Source organism: Eutrigla gurnardus, assembly GCF_963514095.1.
Source record: "Eutrigla gurnardus genome assembly, chromosome: 11".
In the NCBI taxonomy this organism is placed as follows: Eukaryota; Metazoa; Chordata; class Actinopteri; order Perciformes; family Triglidae; genus Eutrigla; species Eutrigla gurnardus.
In genome coordinates this window covers 13,610,069-13,630,462 of record NC_139925.1, presented here as the reverse complement: position 1 = coordinate 13,630,462, position 20,394 = coordinate 13,610,069, and the positions used below count along the sequence as shown (strand labels likewise).

The following is a 20,394-nucleotide window of genomic DNA, read 5'->3' as shown; positions in this document are numbered from 1 at the left end:
TTCTGCACATCACAGAAATGTCAACATCGGTGTCCATAATCTTTAAATGCCTTCAATTGTCGAAAAGGAAGGTAGATTATACACTGCAGACAGCATTTTTTACTCTGCAGGTTGAGACACAATCCAGTCCCACGCCATGTGTTTACGGTGCCATGTATGCAACATGAAGCCTAATCCGCATAGCTGGGATCTGCTTAATCCAACAGAATTGATCTGCAGCGACTAATAGACATTCTGGCAGAGACAATGTTATAATGCATGAGAACTAATTCATTTTAAACTCCGTCTCACGTCCAAGGTCTTAACTTACCGGCCATCTGTCCTGTCCACCAGGCTACTGGTCCATCAAAGAAATAGAATTTATGTTTGCCTGCTTTTTGCACAATTGGTGTGTTCGGTTTCAAAGCAAGGAAAAGGTTGTTTGTTTTTTCAGGCACTATCCAGGTCATGTAATCAATTTCCTCTGTGATGAACAGACAAATAAGTGAACAGTCCAGATTGGAAAATCATCTGTTTGAGTGAGGTCACAAACTCTGCACTGTGTCACCTGGCTGTTGCACATTTACATTAAACCATGTCATATCTCTAATCTGACATGAGCAGCTCAGCAAAATTGTAAAATGGCTCCATCAAATGTAAATAATCAACGTGTACATTTAATACATAGTTGTCTTGTTAAATTCTGTTTCCAGGCAGTATAATTGAAAACCTCAAGGGGGCAGTGTTGTCTCTTAAAATCAGAATCGGATGTATTGGCCAGATATCGGTATGCATACCATGAATCTCACTCCGTTCTTTGTTTCTGTGGCTGCACATACACAAGGCAATACAGCTTATAAAAGGCAACAAATGACAACTATTTCTCAGTTCTCTCATAAACTATGGTTCAGGGTTATTCAGCAACAGATTTAAAACATGTTTAGAAATTATTAAATTATATTCTTAAACTGCTGGTGATTTGTTAAGGATTCATAATACATGTTTCAAAAATAAAATGGCATTAAATTACTGCAAATATAAATTATTTTGAATATACAGTATCACCACTAATATGTTTTTTTTTATCATATAGTTTTGTATATCAGAATTTAGAGACTACATGCACAAACACCATTCCACTTGCCTCTCTGCATATGGCAGTAAATTAAAGTTCAAATGGGGAAGCGAGAGGGAGGGCCTCTCATCCAGCACAAATGAGCCCAATACAGAAACAGGTGGTGGCACTGAACTATGTTCTGTGGCAGCTTGCGGGTGACTCACTTTCTCTCTCTCCCCCATCCTCATGTCATTATTACCCACAAAGAAAACAGTCTGCTACGCCTTCATGTTAACACCACAACACTGAAGGATAAATAGTGGTATGTTTTCCTGAGGTGAATGTTATGAAAACATTAATTTTAGTGTCTGCTGCCAAATCAGCGTATGACAAATAGACCAGAGCTGTAATGAAATTTTTATCTTACTCAAAAATAGTTTCATCTGAAAGTAGAACTAGCTTCCACAGGAACGAACACACTTTACCCTATATTTACCCCATAAACAATCCCACACACTTCAAGCATAATGGCTCTGGATTGAACCTATTAAATCATGAACATCAAAGTCTCTCACGTTGGGCTATGATGTGTACGGCACAGCTGGCAATCATTCTCGGTGCCCGGCATGACTAATTTGAATTTCATGTTCTATTGTGAGAGACGGACAGAGTCAAAGACGGCTAAATAGCAGAGAAACCAATCTATGGGCTTCTTTTATGACTAACCAACCATGCATTTATTCTGCATCCTGGCGAGCCTTCCTACTTAAAGCCCAGCAGAGTCCACACAGCATCACATATTGTTCTCATGAGCAGCTTGTCTTTGCAGGAAAGGTGTGAATGAGGAGAGCTGTGCCCTGCTATCTCTGGCTCTTAACCAATAGACAATATGTTCACAGTGTCTAATAAGTCTGGCTCATTGTGACTATCAATCTATTTTTTCTCCTTGTTCATGCACAATGGACAAGACAGACAGACAGATCATTGTTAGCACATCTGCAGCTCTTAGGCCAATTAGTAACATTGTTTTGGTATAATGCAATTGGTGTAGTGTGCATTTTCTTTTTCAGGATAACCCAGACCATTAGTGGACTATTGTTATTTTGGTTTCAGCTTTAGGAAGCAGAATGTTGGTCCAGCCCCAAATTAAGTTCAATCAGGAATTCATAACCTTCCTCACTCTTGTTTACGATTTTTTCTTTTTCCACCTTGAAATCAATCAGTTGGCCGAAGGTTATGGGTAGAGAGGAGCTGTCTCGTATAAAAACTGTTGCGAGAGTTTGTACGCGTCTGCGAGAGTTCGTGTTCACGCGTTAACGTTCCGCAGGCGGCTCAAGGTTAAGGTTAATGGTATTTTGTTTCATTTACATCATCGGTTGCAGATGTTATTTATTAAGCATTTGTATAAAATGTGAGGTGAGTGGTTCGCCGTTAACCGGATGTAGGGAAGCCTCGCTTCCGGTTATCAGTCGTCGTAGCTCGTTGGTGAAATAGTCAAGAATCAGTTGGACATGTATCTTGCCTTTTTAAATAAAAAATAAAATAAACAGCCGTTGTTGTCCCTCCACTGCTTTCCCAAATCACGAGCACTTAAAAATCATATCAGTACTTTTTTGTATGAGCCTTGCACTTCAAGGAGAATGGCGTCCTGGAGGCCATGTTTGAAACCACAGGCTGAACCTTGCAGATTCACTGGGAATAACTTGGGAGAACATATACTACGGCAGACTCAAACACAACTGAAACAAGTGATGTGGAAGCTAGCGGCGGCTGGTGAAGTGGAGTGAGTTGCCGAGGAAACGTGATGAGGACGGCCTTCATTCTTCGGGTAAGTGTAGCATGTTGCTAACGAATATCTGGATAAATACAGTAATGTTAACCGTTAAGAAAACAATACTGTTGACATGTTGTTATCTAAGACAACGTTAACAGTACACAAACCTGACAACCTACCTGTTTTACAATATGAAGCCACGCCCACCATGCTGGCATTTAACATTACGCTATCGCTCACTAATTGCTATATCAGTCAAGCTAACAAACGGATAACAAATGTCGAACAAATGTCAAAGACAACGCAAATGTTTGTGTGTGTTTACTGCATTTAAAGGTTATATTGCATTGATAAGAGAATTGGAAATACAGTGTTTCAGTCGGTGAATTTGCTCTTGAATTTCAGTGAATTTGCTGTAGTTTTAGTTAAATAAATCTTAATAATCTTTTCGCCACTGTTTTTTTTCTCCCCAGTAAAACATGAATGCATGTGCCAAAGTAGAAGTTCATCGAAGTTATATATTTTGCACTAGATGATCTGTTTTGCAACTGTCATGCACCGTTTAATAATGATCATATTTTTTTCTGGGTGCCAGGCATGCTGTTTGCTTGGCAAGCAAGTGCAGTTGGAACATATTTGGTTCCCAGTGCACTAAAATGATATTAAGTAAAAGTTACGAAACCAAATGGTTGCACAAATCTCTCCCAGCACCACAAGAGCATACCACATGCCAACTGGGAAATGTTTTGATTCTGCATCTGTCCAAAGCCGTCGTTGTTCCACCATTTTTCTCTACCTAACACCCACCCTATTAGACATCCTGTACCAATTAGATTGTACCTTTACCTCTGTTAACCAATCGTTTTGTTGCCATCAGAATGTGAAACTTGACCTCCTTGGGCTGCTGTCATTTCAGTGTCTGACTCCAGTTTTCATGAGAACCAGTGTGTCACAGCAGTGAGTCCAACATGAGACCCGGAGGTATTCCCCTCCAGGTCTTGTCCTTCAAGAACTGCCTAGAGTTCATCGAAGGAACATGACAAAACAACAATTTCACTGTGAGGTATAATTGGTAAGTACTTCTCATATGTGACATCTCTTAAAGAAATAGTTCAACATTTTTGGAATGCGCTTATTTGCTTTTTTGCCAAGAGATGGATGTGAAGATGATACCATTTAATGTCTGTATGCTAAATATGAAGTGAGGGCCAGAAGCCAGTTAGTTTAGCTTAGCATAAAATTCCAGAAACAAAGCTAGCCTTTTTCTGTCCAAAGTTAACAAAACCCACCTATCAGAATCATCATGCATTAACATATATATCTAATTTGTTATATCTTACGGGGGTCTTACGGGGGGTTATGAGTCCACTATTTCTTGGCCAGGCAACCAGATTAGATTTTGCACCTAGTAAATAAATAAGATATAGCATTAGTGAGCTTTAGAGGTGCTGGTCGATGGAATGTTATAAGATATTGTCAGGCTAACTGTTTGCCCATAGCTATATTTAAACATGCAAACATACAAAGCAAGCATATTTTCCAAAATGTCAAAGTATTACTTGTAAGCTTTACCTATATTGTGCAACCTCCTATCAATTAAATAGATTTTATTAATAAGGACTTTTAATTAGTCTCTCATGATTAAACGTGTGGGCTTGGTGTTGTGGCAAACAATACATTTCATTATTCATTCAATTGTACTGCAACAACATGTATGGTGAGGGTGTTTAATGCTTGGAAAGCTCAGATAAACTGGGATTTAATTTGGAGACCCGTAGACACACATGGCTCTTATCAATCAAACCGCAGCTATAAACTAAGGCCAGAGCTCACACTGCAAATCAATGACACGCTTCATTTGCTTCCCTTCGACAAATGCATTTGTGGTACTCTGGGACTCACCCACACACACTGAACACTGGAGAATCGGTATTGTAGTCTTTGAATGTATATACTGGCTCATCGCTGGTCTCTTGGACGAGAAGGGATGTGTTGTGGCCTCAGGGTGAGTGTGTGAGAGGAAGATGTAGAAAGTGCGGAGTGAATCTAATGAGAATGGATATTTGGATTTTTCTTCATCCTTCTACTTTTCAAACCTATTTGGCCTGATTTCTCTCACTACACCTCTCTCCCTGCTATTTCCCCATCTGTCAGTGTGTGTTCACATGGCATCTGAGCTCTGAGTACAGCAGAGTGAGCAAACCAGAGTGGACTGCCAATACAGGGCACACTGTCACATACAGTGTACACAAACACAAATGCACACTGAGTAATACTCGCCTCATGAGATCTAGCGTAACAGCAGAGTAACGTAGGAAAAGTGAAGAATGATGTGGGTGAAGGTGGAAAAGGGGGGATGGGATGAACTTGGCTGGGTGTGTTTTATAGGGGATACGGAGTCGCTCTCCCTCGTCCTCCTGCAGCTCGACTGGAAACAGTGATGCTAATGCATGATGACTGTTCCTGGAGGGGATACGGGTGGGTGGAGAGAGGGATGGCACAGAGGATGGATGCATGGATGGTAGAACGAGAAGGAACTGTTGAGAATCGGTCGGCCTCATTCTCCACCACCTCCTCTCCTCCAGCAGATAAACGCGGCAGGCAGAGCAGGGAAATAAGGAGTGGAAGGGAGACGGAGCAACAAAGAGAAATGGATGATGCTGTACATAACAATGAGCTTTTTATTAAATTTGGTGTACCGTTAGATGAGCTCTAGTTGTTTTGGTTTAAGATTTTCATCCACTTTTGATGAGCTTTCTCACTAGTTTCTGCAATTATATTGGAGACAGTCATTTAACAGATGTTGTGTCAATCTGGATATCAGTGCAAATCTCTTTAGTAGGCTAATCAAGCCATCATAGCAGTTGGTAAGACGTGCATATGGTAAATATAGAAAAGCATAATGCTATATACTCTAGATGATTTCATCTGTTGACACTGAATCTGGCAGCAGCTTCTCCTCAGACACAGATGACTCTGTTTGCAGGGAGTGATCTGCATGCTGACCTTCACGTTTAATGAGTTGCATTTTCCAAGCAGGAAATTTGAGCCAGATGCAGCGTCGCCCTCATGATATCCGAGTGTGGAATAAATTCAGGCACTTCAATGGTGCCTCTAACATGTTTTGAATGTGAATGCCATAGTGATTATGAGCTTACCAGGATTTTAATTTGCTTGCCAGCTATATAACCCCATTTTTTTAATCCTCCAATGTGCATGAGAATGCTTAAAAAATAATTACTGTATAGGCTATCTAAAAATGAGAAATTAGAACATGAAAATGGTCACGTTGCTCTTTGCTGTTGGGTAATGCTCACTCTCCATCCTTTCCTGTACCAAACGTTAGAGGTGAGGGCGATCATTATGCTGTGTCAGTGTGCCTCACACAGATATGCGTCTTCCTTCCTTTAATTCACAGTGTTTCCTACAGTGCGGCAGTTTTGAACAGCATGACTCAGGGGTCCCATAGGCGCAGCTGCAGAATTGGTTGTCCGCTGAATACATAAACACTCCTGTCTCCTCAGGGCACCTTACACGAGAGAGACGAAAAGCAAATAGAAAGTGACATCGCCTCACTGTGATGCTGCCGTCAATGGAGTAGAAACACTGATGCTGTAGGAAATCTGAGCTTGAACGTGACTCCAAGGGTCATCAGAAATTATTTGGGTATGGATCGTTGTTATCAAAAGATGCCTGCAGCCTTCAGTTTGTGTTTAGCCCGGTTTAAGCACCATTTGCCTGTGCACTTGACCTTTTTATGCTTTGGCAATCCTGTTCCTGGGAGCCACTGATAAACAGGGTGTAGTAGGGGAGATAATTATGAACACACCCACGGCCAAGCATGAGCTATGGTTTTCTGACCGTGAACTGACGGGCATTTTATTATGCGTCATTACAATAGGGGGGAGGGGGGCGTCTATAAAATGGAAAAGCAGATGTATTCGTTATGCCGCACAATATGTCAGTCCCCCAGCTCATTTTCGTCTGGTTCATTTGCACCTGCGCTCCTTCGAGAGAGGCTACACCTCACCAAATAAGGGCATGCCAGAGACCCACGATGGGGTGACGTTGACCGTGAAATAGGGTACAAACGGGAATGTTTAGACTGGTTATACGGAGACCTAAACCGGAGCCATCTAATCTGGTTTTATAAGAAGTCATTACATTTGCACTAATCCGCTGAACTATTCATGTTCAGCTGTCCGGCGGCGGAGTGACACACAGGGCACACGCACGCGCACACTTGTGGCTCCGAAGGCACAGGCGCGCTTGCATGCACGCGGGGCGTGCGCGATAAGATAAAACGCAGATATCTTTTGAGCTCCACGCGTTCAAAACGCAGGAACCGCAAGATATCTTTTGAGCTTCACGCGTTCAAAACGCAGGGACCGAGATGCATCACGTTGCAAGTCCGAGCTGGCGGCTTGTGTTCGCGCCCGTGACGATTCCGCTGACGCGCCACTAGCCGCACCACCCAGGAGTAGACGAGAGGAGAGCTGCGAGCGACGGAACGAGCCACTGGAAACCGGTTTCTATTCCTCTTTCTTTGCTCCTTCCTTGACGGCCGTGGACAGAAGCCTGCCGTTGACGATATCCAACCAGCGACAGTAGAATCATCCAAGCTGTTCTGCAGAGATGGAGGTACCAGCTTTGGCGCACAACATCACCAGCCCATTAAGTCCCTGCGAAGGGATGATCAAGGACCTGAGCTTGGACGCCTTACAATTATGCGAGCGAGATGGTAAGGAAGAGGGTTCATGTGCTTTTCACTGGGGTGTTTGCGCATCAAATCGGTGCATAGACCCCGTTGTTTAAATTCAGATCCGCTGCAACGCGGACAGCCGTGTTTTGTGATTGGTTTTACCTGCATGCTGTACCCTTATTGTGGGTTTGAAAGGAGAAGCTGGGGGCCGGTCGCTCCGCTGGTTCCATGGATGGAGGGATGGAGCGCTTGTGTGCGCATGTGTTTGTGTAGAATAGCTCTTTACAGGTTTTGTTCATTCATAACAGAGGGGACTCTGCAAACTGAACATGCACAGGCGAGTAAACCGTGCTGAGTGATGAGTGTCTTTATTTCAGCACCACAGACATGGACAGAGACTGGCAGCAAACCGCCTAGAACCGCTGCTGCTTGTCTGTATTTTGGGGAGTTACCATAATGAGGCAATTAGCTTGTGCAAGCTACCCTGTACATATTTATGATTACAAAAATCTAACCATAAAAATATTTTTCCCCATTCATAACTTACTAAAAACCCCACACCTGCGTTTACATTTATATTTCAAGTCATTTATCTGCATCTGTGCTGGAAAGGTTAGTTGACTTCTCAGAATTCAGAAGTTCTCTAGATAAATGCCATCACACAAAGAGTCAGTATAAATTGTCTCATATATTACAATAAACCTATTTGCCAGTTTTATTAAAAAAAATGTTTTTTTCATGAGCAGGATGAACCTTTCAGTGAATTTAATGGTGGGCAGGGGAAAAAAGCAAGTCATCATCAGGAGCGAATGAGAGGCTCAAACATGGCTGCACCCACGTGTGTGCAGGCGGAACAGCCCTACACACCCATCAGTGCAATTACACACCACTGATTACACATCTGATGCATGGTCACAGAGATGCCCTTTTAAATTAAGATTGTAGATTAAGTCACCTATACAGATGAAATGATATTCAACATTTTCACAGCTGAATGGACTCAATTGTCTTTTTTTCTTATCAGATTTTTAAATCTATAATTGGATTGGCCGGGGTAGTGCACTGGTGGAATCAATGGTGTGTCTTCATTGAACCTGCGAAGGACCCCCAGCATCTGACCACAGTGCAGTCATTGTACCACAGCGCCTCAGTTTCTCATCTGCTACAGCTGCTCCTCAAAATGTAATACAGCAGGACGCAGTTTATATCCTCTTAGTGCTTTGTTGGCCTCGTTCTAGAGCTATAATTTTAATAATGGTATATGTGGGCTGGGGCTGGACTTCTCTGATGGATCCCGTGCCAGCTTTGTGCTTCCTACCTATCAAGTAGATTACCCAGTGTAAATAGTGTCCGTGTCCTTGAGACACCCACATGCACTCTGTTTATGGAGCAACACAGTTACAATGTCCACCTTCGCAGATCATGCATGACAGTCGGTGGTTGTCGTATATCAGAGTAGTTTCTAGAATTGTCAGTTCAGATTATTCACATACTGTAGATTGTGCTCTTAAAACACTGATTATCATTTGTGCATTTTAAGTGTTGTCACTACGCAATACAGTGCCATTATAATCTGCCTATATTGCCTATTAGATATGCAAGGATTCACTCATGACATCATCTTTGAGCTTCATATGTAGAATGCAAGCCTTGCTATGCGGACGATCTCCGCTTTTCAGTCTGATCACTTTTGATTCTGATGGACACACAGTGGACACATTAATATGTGCAATATACAATGCACTGCAGCACTCTGAGAGTTGAGAGTGCTTTGTAGTGTTTGGATTATATTTGTTGTTTAGACCAACCCCGACATCGTTATGTAGCAGTTTCTCTTAAAATGACCTCCAGAAGTACTTTTATAGTTTACAATTGATCTCCTATGACTGGAAATAGAATGTTTATTATCTCCTCAATACATACGTTTCCCCAAGGACAGTATTCATTTCAGTTCCACGCAGCTTCTATATTTATCTACTAAATCCATTAATATTTAATTGTCAGCATGAGAGGCTTATGTGCCTATGCTGACCTAGCAAATGGAAATGCATGCTGCTTCAGTAGGCCTACTGTCTGAAGAAAAGAGCTCTCTCACACACGAGGACTGTTGGAGCATTTCAATGCACAAAAGAAATAGCGGGAGACAAGTTGTTCCTGTGTGTCCTCTGTGTTAGAGGGGGTGTTGCCGCCTTAATGCTTTAGAATAACTGTACGGTAGGGAATGTTTTGCTGAGAGTGACGAGAAGTGGGCAAGTTACAGATAGATGTCTCTGCTGGTGGTGTGCGTAGGTCTAGGAACACAGAAGTTCCACTATGATGTTCTACTGGTTACAAATTTGCCACCAACGTCTGCCAGTCTGATGAAGACCACCTTTTAGATGTTATATCCACAGTTAATGCGTACACACAGTGTAGTGTATTGTGAAATACATGTTGCAGGGCCTTTGTGCCATGGTTGCTAACACAATGAAGTTGTCATGATGAATGGTTGCCATTTATGCAACCAAGTACTGTGTCTGCACTGTTATCTTTTTGCCTGAAATACTGCATTTCAACCTGTGACATCCTCAGTCTGGAAGTGTATGTGCCCATGATAGGCAGAAATATAGACAGGTTGCTTGGAAACCATCTGCTAAAAGTACCTTAACTTCACAACTAACTTTGTCAAGTTGACAAAAAGCTCCCTCAGTCTAAAGCCTGCCAATTACTTGACAGTGGCATTGTTTCCTCCAATACAGTGTTGCAACACTTTAACAAAAGCCTTTATTCTACATCATAAGAAGAACTTTTGCGAGATTAGACAGTGTGGGAAATGATTGCGAAGAAAATGGACTTCAAACATGATCAAAATATTGTTTATTAGCCACAGCTGGATGGCAATGTTGGTCTGTCTGTCAGTCTACTGCTTTTGTCTGGACTGAAATATCTAACTATTGAGTGGATTGCCATGATTTTTGGTATCCATGGTCCCCAGAGGATGAAGTCGACTGATTTTAGTGATCTCCTGACTTTTCCTCTAGCAGACACATCACTGTGTCAGTCTTGTAGAGCTGCTAGAATGGCTGTAGACTCTTGTCTTGTATAGAATGATAACTTGTATTCCCGCATGATACAACAGCATGCTGGCTTTATGGTGTACAGCATTTTCAGAGTAAGCTGGCATTTTAGTTTGGCCAGTGTTCAGTGTGAGCAGTCATGTACTATGACTGTGCTGGCAAGAGTTACATGTACATATTATGCAGCCACTTATTGGCTGCATAATATGTTTACTTGCAACTGACTTGCCAACTTTGGCCCTTAAAAGCTCTTTCAAATATTCATGCAGTTTTTAAGGATTTTTACCACAGCCTGTTGTGTAGGAATTCAAATGATATTCAAATGAGAAATTATAGCTCATTCGCTTTTTTTTTATTTATTTTTTTAGGAAAATGACGGGGATTGGTTGATTCTGACTTTAAGAGTCCACTTTATCACCAAAGGTTGTGTTATTAAAGTGTTTTTTACTGGGTCTTTTCTTAGCACCTTGGTTGCTTATTGATGTGTAAAAGGTGGACCACAGACTGTGTAAGCCGGCATTGTTTGTGCTCTGCCACTGTCGAGTCTGTGCATTGAGAGGAACAAAGACGTGATTTCAAAGGCCTGTGAACATTGATGCTTAGTGAGTGTGTTGCACTCTACGGTTCAATTTTAGACTTAACACGGCAACTTAAAAAGTAGGAGGCTCGTCTGTCTGAAGTGCCCAATTGTACAGTCAAAAACATTCAGTACTACCATCATTCAGCAGCGTTACTCTGCACAATCATTTTACAACGTTGACCCTGTCCAAAAATGTCCCACCATAGTCTCAGACAGTGGACACTTTTGATCGCCAACCACCACAGAGAGAGAGAGAGAGAGTACATTTACATTTTGCAGGTGGCCTGAATGGAAATCAAATCACTGTCCTCTCACCAGTAAAGAGTGCTAACAAGTAATTCACAGTATCGAGCCAGGTGTGCCTGGAACAAATCCAACCACAGAGAGACATTAGGATGGCCCTGTGTATGCATGTTACCAAGATGTGTATTGATTCTTCTGCATCTATTGCTATTCCTCACTGTGCATCGTACTACATGCAGAGGCCACTACCCAATAAGGGCCGTTTGATAGGGCTTAGCAGATTCATCATTGTAGGCTTTTGAAATTCATCATTTTGCTGTAGGATTGCGGTGCTCTGCTCATGCATGTACAGGCTCCTATGTCATCTTGACCCACCTGTACATTTGTGCACAGCATGTGTAATCTGCTTCTAAGCTTCTAAATAAGGGCGCTTATTTTGCTTGGTCATGATGAGGCAACCACCCGCCTCCTGCACAGCATTGTAATGCAGTGCAATAAATAGTAAGACAAGTTCCTTGTAGTAGATTGACCTACATGGTTAAATTATGACTCAACAAAATTAATATTAGCTACAGTAGCAAGGCGGGTGCGTGTAGTGAGAGCTGATTTACAATATTGGCATATATATTTGAGTCAGGTTTGACTCCCTTACTGCCTGACCTTCATCCTGCTTCGCTTTCGCTCTGAGTCCCAGAGGATTCATAGCTGAGCCCTTCCCGGTGTATTTACATGCAGGCCTGGTACACATTGTATTCATAAGTGTGTTGACATTCATATTTAGAGCCAAGTAGTAGTAAAGTATTTATATTTATTAATTTTGTTGGCTCAAGTTAATCCCTTAATCAATATATTAAGTTCGTTGATGAAATTAATATTTTATATTTTGTATATTTCATATGAGTTGCCTTTAAACAAACAAAAAACCCCAGTGATTTCTGTTCATGTGTCATGAGCACTTCCTTTTTTTGCTTTACCCCTCAGTAAACCTTCAAGCTTTCAGAACTGGTTTTCCCTGATGACATCACTTTTAGCTTGACTGCGTAGCCTTAAGAGGATTATGTAAGAAATGACTGCATTTGAAAGCTCCCCTGTGTCAGTGCAATGCCTCCATTTTTAATTAGGGGAGCATTAGAGTAAACAGGAGCTAAATCAGCACTGTGCAGTTACAATGAACTGGGAGGGTAAAGGCCTGCATGCGGGCGCCTTTCAGATGATTTAAGTGAAAAATCAGCGTTGACATTAACATTTTAGGGACAAGGAAGTCTCTATTGTAACTGAGATATAGGTTTTACTTTGATGTTTGTTTGGGATGCATGTGTAGATACCGCATCGTGTCCTGAAGTAGTGAGAATTTAAAATAGAATCAGTAACCTTTTTAAAGATTCATCAAGTACTGGTTATAATACTGTAAAATATTTCATATATTAATGTTAACATTTGACATACACTGGTATGGTCAGTTACTCATTATTTGTATCATCATTTCACTTAAGCATTTTGAAAACTTGTTAAAAAATGCCATAGCAATATTTCACATCCCTTGAGTATATTTTTATACTGTGTTTATTTATATATTTGTATATAAATATAAATAAATATATATATACATATATAAATATATAAATATATATTTGAGTATTTCATCTCCCCCTGGTCTGTGCTGACTTGCTGGAGCCAACAGTGGACTCCTCCATTGTGTCTGCTCTCTGTCTGAGCCAAACGTATCTGCTCAGTGGGTTTTATGTGAGATGGTCTTTAATTGAGGACCAGTTTTCACTAAACACGTTGGTGTAGAAGTGCCCACATTCGGTGTGGGAAACAAGCATAGTGCAGCTGAGGATGTAACAGCTAGCCTGTTTACATTTTCATACACTCTGGTATCCCCTACCCACAGTGCCACTAAAATCTAGTCTAATCAACTAGGGACTAGGAAATAGGGATTAAAAGTAAGCGGGGGGTCTGGTCTGATCTGGTGGTCCAGAACATACATTTATCTCTTTTAGATGTTATTTTTAGACAGTCAAGTCATGATTTGTAAGAAAGAGCCAAGCTGGGATAAAACTGCCAGGTTGCCTAAGCTTGATATACATTTGGTGTAGGAATTACCTTCTGGTTTTCTAAAATGAATCGTACACCTACACCTACAAATGGTCAGTGATGTGTGTAGGCCAGACAGGCGAGTCCACACAGTCCAATTATAGGATAACTCTTTTATGCCGCCCTCTCTCAGCTGATGAGTAGAGATGGATGTTCCATGCTCCGCTGCTTCTGCTTTTGTTTCCTTTCTTTGGAGTCCAGTCGTGTTGTGGATTACTCTCAGATTCTTGTGTTTTACTCATTCTCGTGGTCGGACCCAAGAGTGCACACTGAAAACCCATTGTTGCCATGCCAAGTGGGCGTCCCCGAGTGTGTCGCAAAGTCTGTATTCATCCTAATTCTACAAAGCTCTCATTCAACCCTGTTTTGACATTTTCACTGGCCTTAGTGTGCACTTTGGGTTAATGCTTTTGCTACATGTCGTGTTACTACTGTAGAGGGATCTGACTAAAGCATGAGATCTCTGCAGCTCAATTCAGTTAAATTTTATTTATAGTGTCGTATCACAACAGAAGTCATCTCAGGACACTTCAAACATTGAGCAGGACTAGAATACGCACAGGATTTTCAGAGTCAATACATTTTTAAAGTCCCAACATCACCCAGGAGCGTTACAGCGACGGGGGCTAAAAAATGCTGCCTTAATAGGCGTTCTGCAGAAATCTCGAGCAGACCAGGCCCTCGGGTTCCAACTGTAATTGGTTTTGGTAGTAGTAGTATTCGTATTATCAGTATTAACAGTAATAGTGGTATTAACAGTAGCTGTAGTATCAACAGTAGTAGTCCATGGCGGCAGGCCCAGATGAATGTAAGAGTTATCAACTTAATTCATGGAAAATTATGTTGCAACGGGATTATTTTTCATCCAACTAGGTTAGAATTTATCCAATTTAAATGAATGGCTGATGGTCTATGATATTCCGCAGCATTTTTAATAGTCTTGCTACAGGCTGGTGTATTTCCTGCAGTGTGGAAGCTGAGTTTTTAATATATATATATATATATATATATATATATATATATATATATATATATATATCTTACTGCTGATTGTAAATGGATTCTTCTCTTCTAAGAACATTCCGCCAGTGTTTAAAATATTTAATACCACGTATGTTCTGGAAAAGTGTGTTTGTGTGCGTGTGCGTGTGTGCGTGTGTGTGTGTGTGTGTGTGTGTGTGTGTGTGTGTGTGTGTGTGTGTGTTCCATAGCAGGCAGATGTGTTTCCATGGCAACATATATGCTTGTCAGCAAAGCTGGCAATCAGGAAGATAGATTTTTGAGGGCTGAATGAAGCTCTGAAATATGTATAGGGTGTGTAGTATTGATTTAATATGGCCTAAAGTCTCTCTGATAAGAATAATGTGATTCACAGTCATGAATAAGTCTCACAATGCTTGAGTTATTATTACTTATAATATCAAATTGAATCAATCTCTCCAGACCAGAACATGTGAACAGCAAGATATGAACCATGTAATTTTATTTTGATATGCGCATTTTTTTGTTTTTTAACTTAACAGGAACTAAATCCCAGGACAGCAGCATCGAGATAGAGGAGCTCCCTGTTCCTCAGAACATCAAGATCAGCAATATCACCTGCGACTCCTTCAAGATCTGCTGGGACATGGAGCCACGCAGCAAGGAGCGCATCACACACTACTTCATCGACCTGAACAAGAAGGAGAATAAAAACTCAAACAAGTTCAAACACAAGGTAACGCTTGAGTAGACGCAGATAAACCCCTTTTAAAGGTAACAGCGTGGAGAGATGACTCAACAGAAGGCCTCTTGTTTTTGTCCCACTAAATATAATTTGCTGCATTTCATAAATACAGAAGAAATATGTGAAGAATAGGTGGTTTCGTGTTTGTAACACAGATGCACCATATTTGACCTCAAGATGACTTTGAATTTCCTGCTTGAGGCAAAAAGACTCATCTAAGTGGTTTTGTCCGAAGACTCCACAGTGAGCCGTTGCTCTAAGCTCTCATAAGCTAATGTCACTCAGACAGCTCAAAGTAATTTCACCTGCAGCTCTTTCAGCAGACAGACAGCCAATCTTATAGACTCATTTCATCAGCCTTCTTCCGTTTCCTCCTGCAGTCACTTCTGAGTGCTTCTTCTCTTCAAGAGGCAATCCAGTACTAGTATTTTGATTTTGGTGTACAGCAACAGTGTTGGTGGCTGGATGGGCTGACTCTGTTGCTAGGCAGGGGCTCCTGGTCCAATCAATGAGCTGCAAAGACCCACTGAGTCATGGAGGGGCAAATAGTTTACAGAATAATGTATGTATATACATGAACAAAAAGGCAGCTACAGGTATAAACTGTGCTCTGCCACTTTCCCTGCTTGTGGCTGAAATATACTCAAAACGGGGGTGTCTCTTTTTGACTTATGCATTCCTGTCATTTCACCTCTTTTTTTCCATCCCACCCTCCAGGATGTTCCTACCAAGTTGGTAGCCAAGGCAGTGCCCCTGCCCATGACAGTTCGGGGTCACTGGTTCCTGAGCCCACGCACAGAGTACACTGTGGCTGTCCAGACCGCGTCCAAACAGACTGACGGGGATTACACCATCTCCGAGTGGAGCGAGATCATTGAGTTCTGCACTGCCGGTGAGTAATATGCTCTAACACTACCATAATGCATTTTAGGTGTGACACCAGTGCTGCTTTTTGTTTTTGCTTGTATTTGAACTGCACCACAGGGAAACATAGGATGGTGCACAATATGAGGGAGTGGAGGGAAGGATGGATGGAGGGGGGGGAGGGGGAGGTAAAAGAAGGATTAAAGGAAGGTGGGGAGCTGTGCTGTATGTCTGCTGAGGCAGAGGTCACCAAGTTCAAAATTGCTGGCTAGTAGCTTAGAGTGGGGGAGGGGAGTAGGGGGAGGAGGTAGGGGCAGCGGTGTGTGTGTGCGCGTGTGTGTGTGTGCATGCGTGTGTGTGTGCATGCGTGCGTGCGTGCGTGTGTGTGTGCGTGAGAGACGAAGGTACATTGATGAAGGAGGATGCTTAATGATGTTGTTCATCCTCTACATGTTGAGCAGCTGCCAAGACCGATCCTTCATAAAATCCTCAGATTCCCATTGGAATTGTTTAACCACCATTTATTAAATTCTATCTCCCTGTCAGCAGTACAAGCCTTGTCTTAAAAAACAGCCTCAAGGACTTAAAAATAAGAGAAAGGGATTGCTGTGTGGATGCAGAGACTTCTGAGAGATCTACTTGACAATAATAATAGTCTCCTTTCACTTTTGTTCAAGGTTCTTTATTGTTGCATGAAAGAGAAGGCGATTTCCCCCAAATCATCCTAGTCGAGGTGTCGAAGTGCTTATAGGAAAATTAGAATGGAGGAAAAGAGTCCTTTTTGTTCTATGCTTTGGTGTAAATCCACATCCGTTTGGCAGACCTGTTTGAAAGGAGTCTGTACTCCTGGACTTAAATGATAAGTCATTTCAATGAATATGAAGAGGAAAGATCTCAGCGTCACAGAGTACACAGTTCATGTTCCGTCCTAGCTAGAGCACACAGTCACTTTGTTCTCTATAATTAACTCATTTAATTTCTACTCATGATATGTGTACACTGGCTTCCAATACACTACAATGACAACATATTAATCTGCACTTCTGTTTTCCAGATTATTCCACAGTGCATCTAAACCAGTTGATGGAAAAGGCAGAGGCCATCGCCGGCCGGATGCTGCGTTTGTCCGTCTTCTACAGGAACCAGAACAAAGAGTACTTTGACAACGCCAGGTAGGCAGCCCACCCTCGTTATTACTGAGATGTGGTATATAAAATACTTTAATGTGGTATTTTCCTATTAAAACAAACAGTTTCTCATTAACTAGTATATAGAAAAGTGTCTTGTGTCAGTGCCCTGAATGACCTTTTTCTATTATAATGTTGTGATAAGAATGTGATGTTTACAATAAATATTGACAATAAATACATAGCATGACTTTTTACAACATGTATACTATTCCACTTTTATGACATATTATGGCATTCATATGTACACTATAACATTATATTTTTTAATTATATTTTGATGACATACTATACCATGGTATTTTTATGACATTTTCATGGCAAACATACTATGACGGTTTGTGGCATAATCTTGAATTCTTTAGTGAGATTTTTCATATGGTAATATGTGATGCATTTTTTTTATGCCACACTATAGTATTAATTATTTTGTGATATTTTTAATGAAATACATATTGCTATTATAGCACAATATACTGTCTTCTTATGACATATTGTCATGCTATACTATGACTTTTTATGATATTTTATGACATACAATACTATGACTTTTTATGATATTTTATGACATACAATACTATGACTTTGAAATCATATTTGTATGACATACTTTACTCTATTACTATGAAAGCACACTTTACTTTGACTTTTTATGGCATTTTTATGACATACCATAGTCTATCCCTATTATAGCACAATACATAGTCACTTCCTGATTTATGTTGCATTTATTTATTATTTATGTTGATAATCAATGTAGTGTAAGTTAAGTTCAAGTAAAGTGCTTTTTTGTTGTCATTATAATGTAAGCGATGTAAGAGTTTCGCTGGTGGCAAGGCTGACGTCTTATGATGTATGGAAAGGGTTCAAAAAGGTCTTAAATGTAACTTCAGGATTTGTACATATACCCCAGGGAAAGAAAAAAAAAATGTTGTAGGAATAACTATTTGCTTTGATGTCGACCAACGTGACGGATGGAGGGAGAAGGAATATCTCCGGAGTACGCTTTTATCATATTTGTTTACTGAAGCATTGTACAGTTGATGTGAGTGCTTTACTTCTTGTGAAGTCCTGCTTCTGTAGCAGTCTTGTCTTTTCTCCTCGTAGCGTCTCTCCGTGCTCTATGCCTGACGGAGCACATCGTTTCTGTACTAAATCCACAGCTTGAGAGCACTCTTTCATGGAGCTTAACAAAATGACATCATGCTGTATAGACTCCTCCCTTTTGCTGAGTGGAATCTTCTACAATTTACTGAAAAGGGCTTCTGTTAAACTGCACCATCATGTGGGTAAAACCAGTACTGACATCACCACTTAATGAGGCCTCTTCTCCAGTGACCTGGGTGGGAGCTGACTAATTCTATAATGCCCACACAAAGCATCAATTATGGATATAATGACAACCTGCAGGAGTGATAGCAGTTAATTCATAATGTGTGCTTTAGAGCTCAGATTTACTCTGTAGGGAAGCAACTGCTGCAGAATCATCACTTTTAGTGTTCATATGTTTATTTGTTTTCTCTAATCTGCTTTTGTTTTCTAGCAGTTTGTCATAATGATAAATTATTGTTTAATTGTTCAGTGCAGCAATGTTTTGTGAGACAAACTGGACTACGCTGATGACTTTACTGTTCTAGAAATAGTGAAACTAGATATCTTTTTCACTCAGTTTATCGTGTCAGGCTCTGGCTGCATCTTGCACATTTAATCAGCTTTTCCCCCATGTGGCACAATGTCTTAAAAGCGGATGATATTTTCATGTAACTTGATAAAGTGATGCTTTCTGGCATTCCTAAAAAGACTTTGTTTGGCTGAGGGGGAACACAAAGACTGCAGATCAAAACAATGTGCTGCTTTGTTACTTATTGTGTGCTGTTTGTTCACAGCCCATTTTCTTCTCTTTCCAAACTCCAGGGAGGCGCAGGAGAACCGGATGCTGCAGTCTGTCAAAGACAATAGTGGCAGCCACGGCTCGCCCATCAGTGGCAAGCTGGAGGGCATTTACTTCAGCTGCAACACAGAGTTCAACACCGGCAAGCCTCCGCAGGACTCCCCTTACGGCCGCCAACGCTTTGAGGTTCTGGCTGAAAGGCTCTTCAACCCCGATACCAACCTGTACTTTGGAGACTTCTACTGCATGTATACAGCCTACCACTATGTTATTCTGGTCCTGGCACCAAAGGGCTCCACCGGAGACGAGTTCTGTAAACAGAGGCTTCCTGCGCTGGACATCACCAACAACCGTTTCCTTACCTGCAAGCAGGATGAAGGGGGGGACGGCAGTCTGGTGTTTCACCACGCCCAGGATGTCATCCTGGAGGTGATCTACACGGAGCCGGTAGACCTGGCGTTAGGCACGGTGGCTGAGATCAGCGGGCACCAGCTGATGAGTATGTCAACGGTAAATGCCAAGAAGGACCCCAGCTGCAAGACCTGCAACATCAGTGTGGGACGCTAAGAAAAGGCAGAATGTAGGAGACGAAGGGAAGGACTCGAGGTGACTGACCACTAAACACACACAGGAAGTCCACTTGTACTGAAGAAGCAGACCGATACATGCATGAAGCAGCAGATTAGGCTCCCAGACGTGCACACCAACATATCTGTGACACCGCTCTGTCCTCTGAAGTGACCATCATTCCCAAAGAAGAGTAAGGGGGGGGGGGATAGGTACACACACTGACACCTGCACCCTTGTCTCCTCATCTGAAAAGGGTTACCATCAATCTTGAAAACATACATAAAGATATCCCTCATAAGGGACCACCAACAACACAGACCCATCCATCCTGCAAGTCAACACTGGCGAACTGGCTTAACCCTTTAACTGTACTAACAAACGTAGGCTGCTTCTATTCAATTTCCTGTTGATTACTTAAAACACTTGCCCCATATTTTGTTCATGACCTCTGCTTTATCACTGATATCCTGAGGATTGAATGTCCACTGTCTACGTGGACAAGCATTTTGTTGGTTCCTATAACGTTGAATTTTTCATTGTTTCAGACATGTTTTCTTCTCATTTCCACAGTAGATGATTTCAGACTTCTTTTACCTCCTACTAGTGGCACAGATTGGTACTACAATTTTCTAGGGCTGCAGCACCGATAGTCGTCTTTCTTTATACCA

General features: G+C 41.5%; 1 protein-coding gene across 1 annotated transcript; it reads left to right on the top strand.

The window, feature by feature from the left end:
- The first annotated feature begins 7,395 nt into the window (after positions 1-7,395).
- phyhiplb (phytanoyl-CoA 2-hydroxylase interacting protein-like b) lies at positions 7,396-20,345 on the top strand. The gene is made up of 5 exons (XM_084020663.1): positions 7,396-7,551; positions 15,012-15,205; positions 15,932-16,106; positions 17,133-17,250; positions 19,180-20,345. Exons 1-5 carry the CDS (start codon positions 7,446-7,448, stop codon positions 19,721-19,723), a joined length of 1,137 nt encoding a protein of 378 aa, XP_083876789.1. The 5' UTR covers positions 7,396-7,445; the 3' UTR covers positions 19,724-20,345.
- The last annotated feature ends 49 nt before the right edge of the window (positions 20,346-20,394 follow it).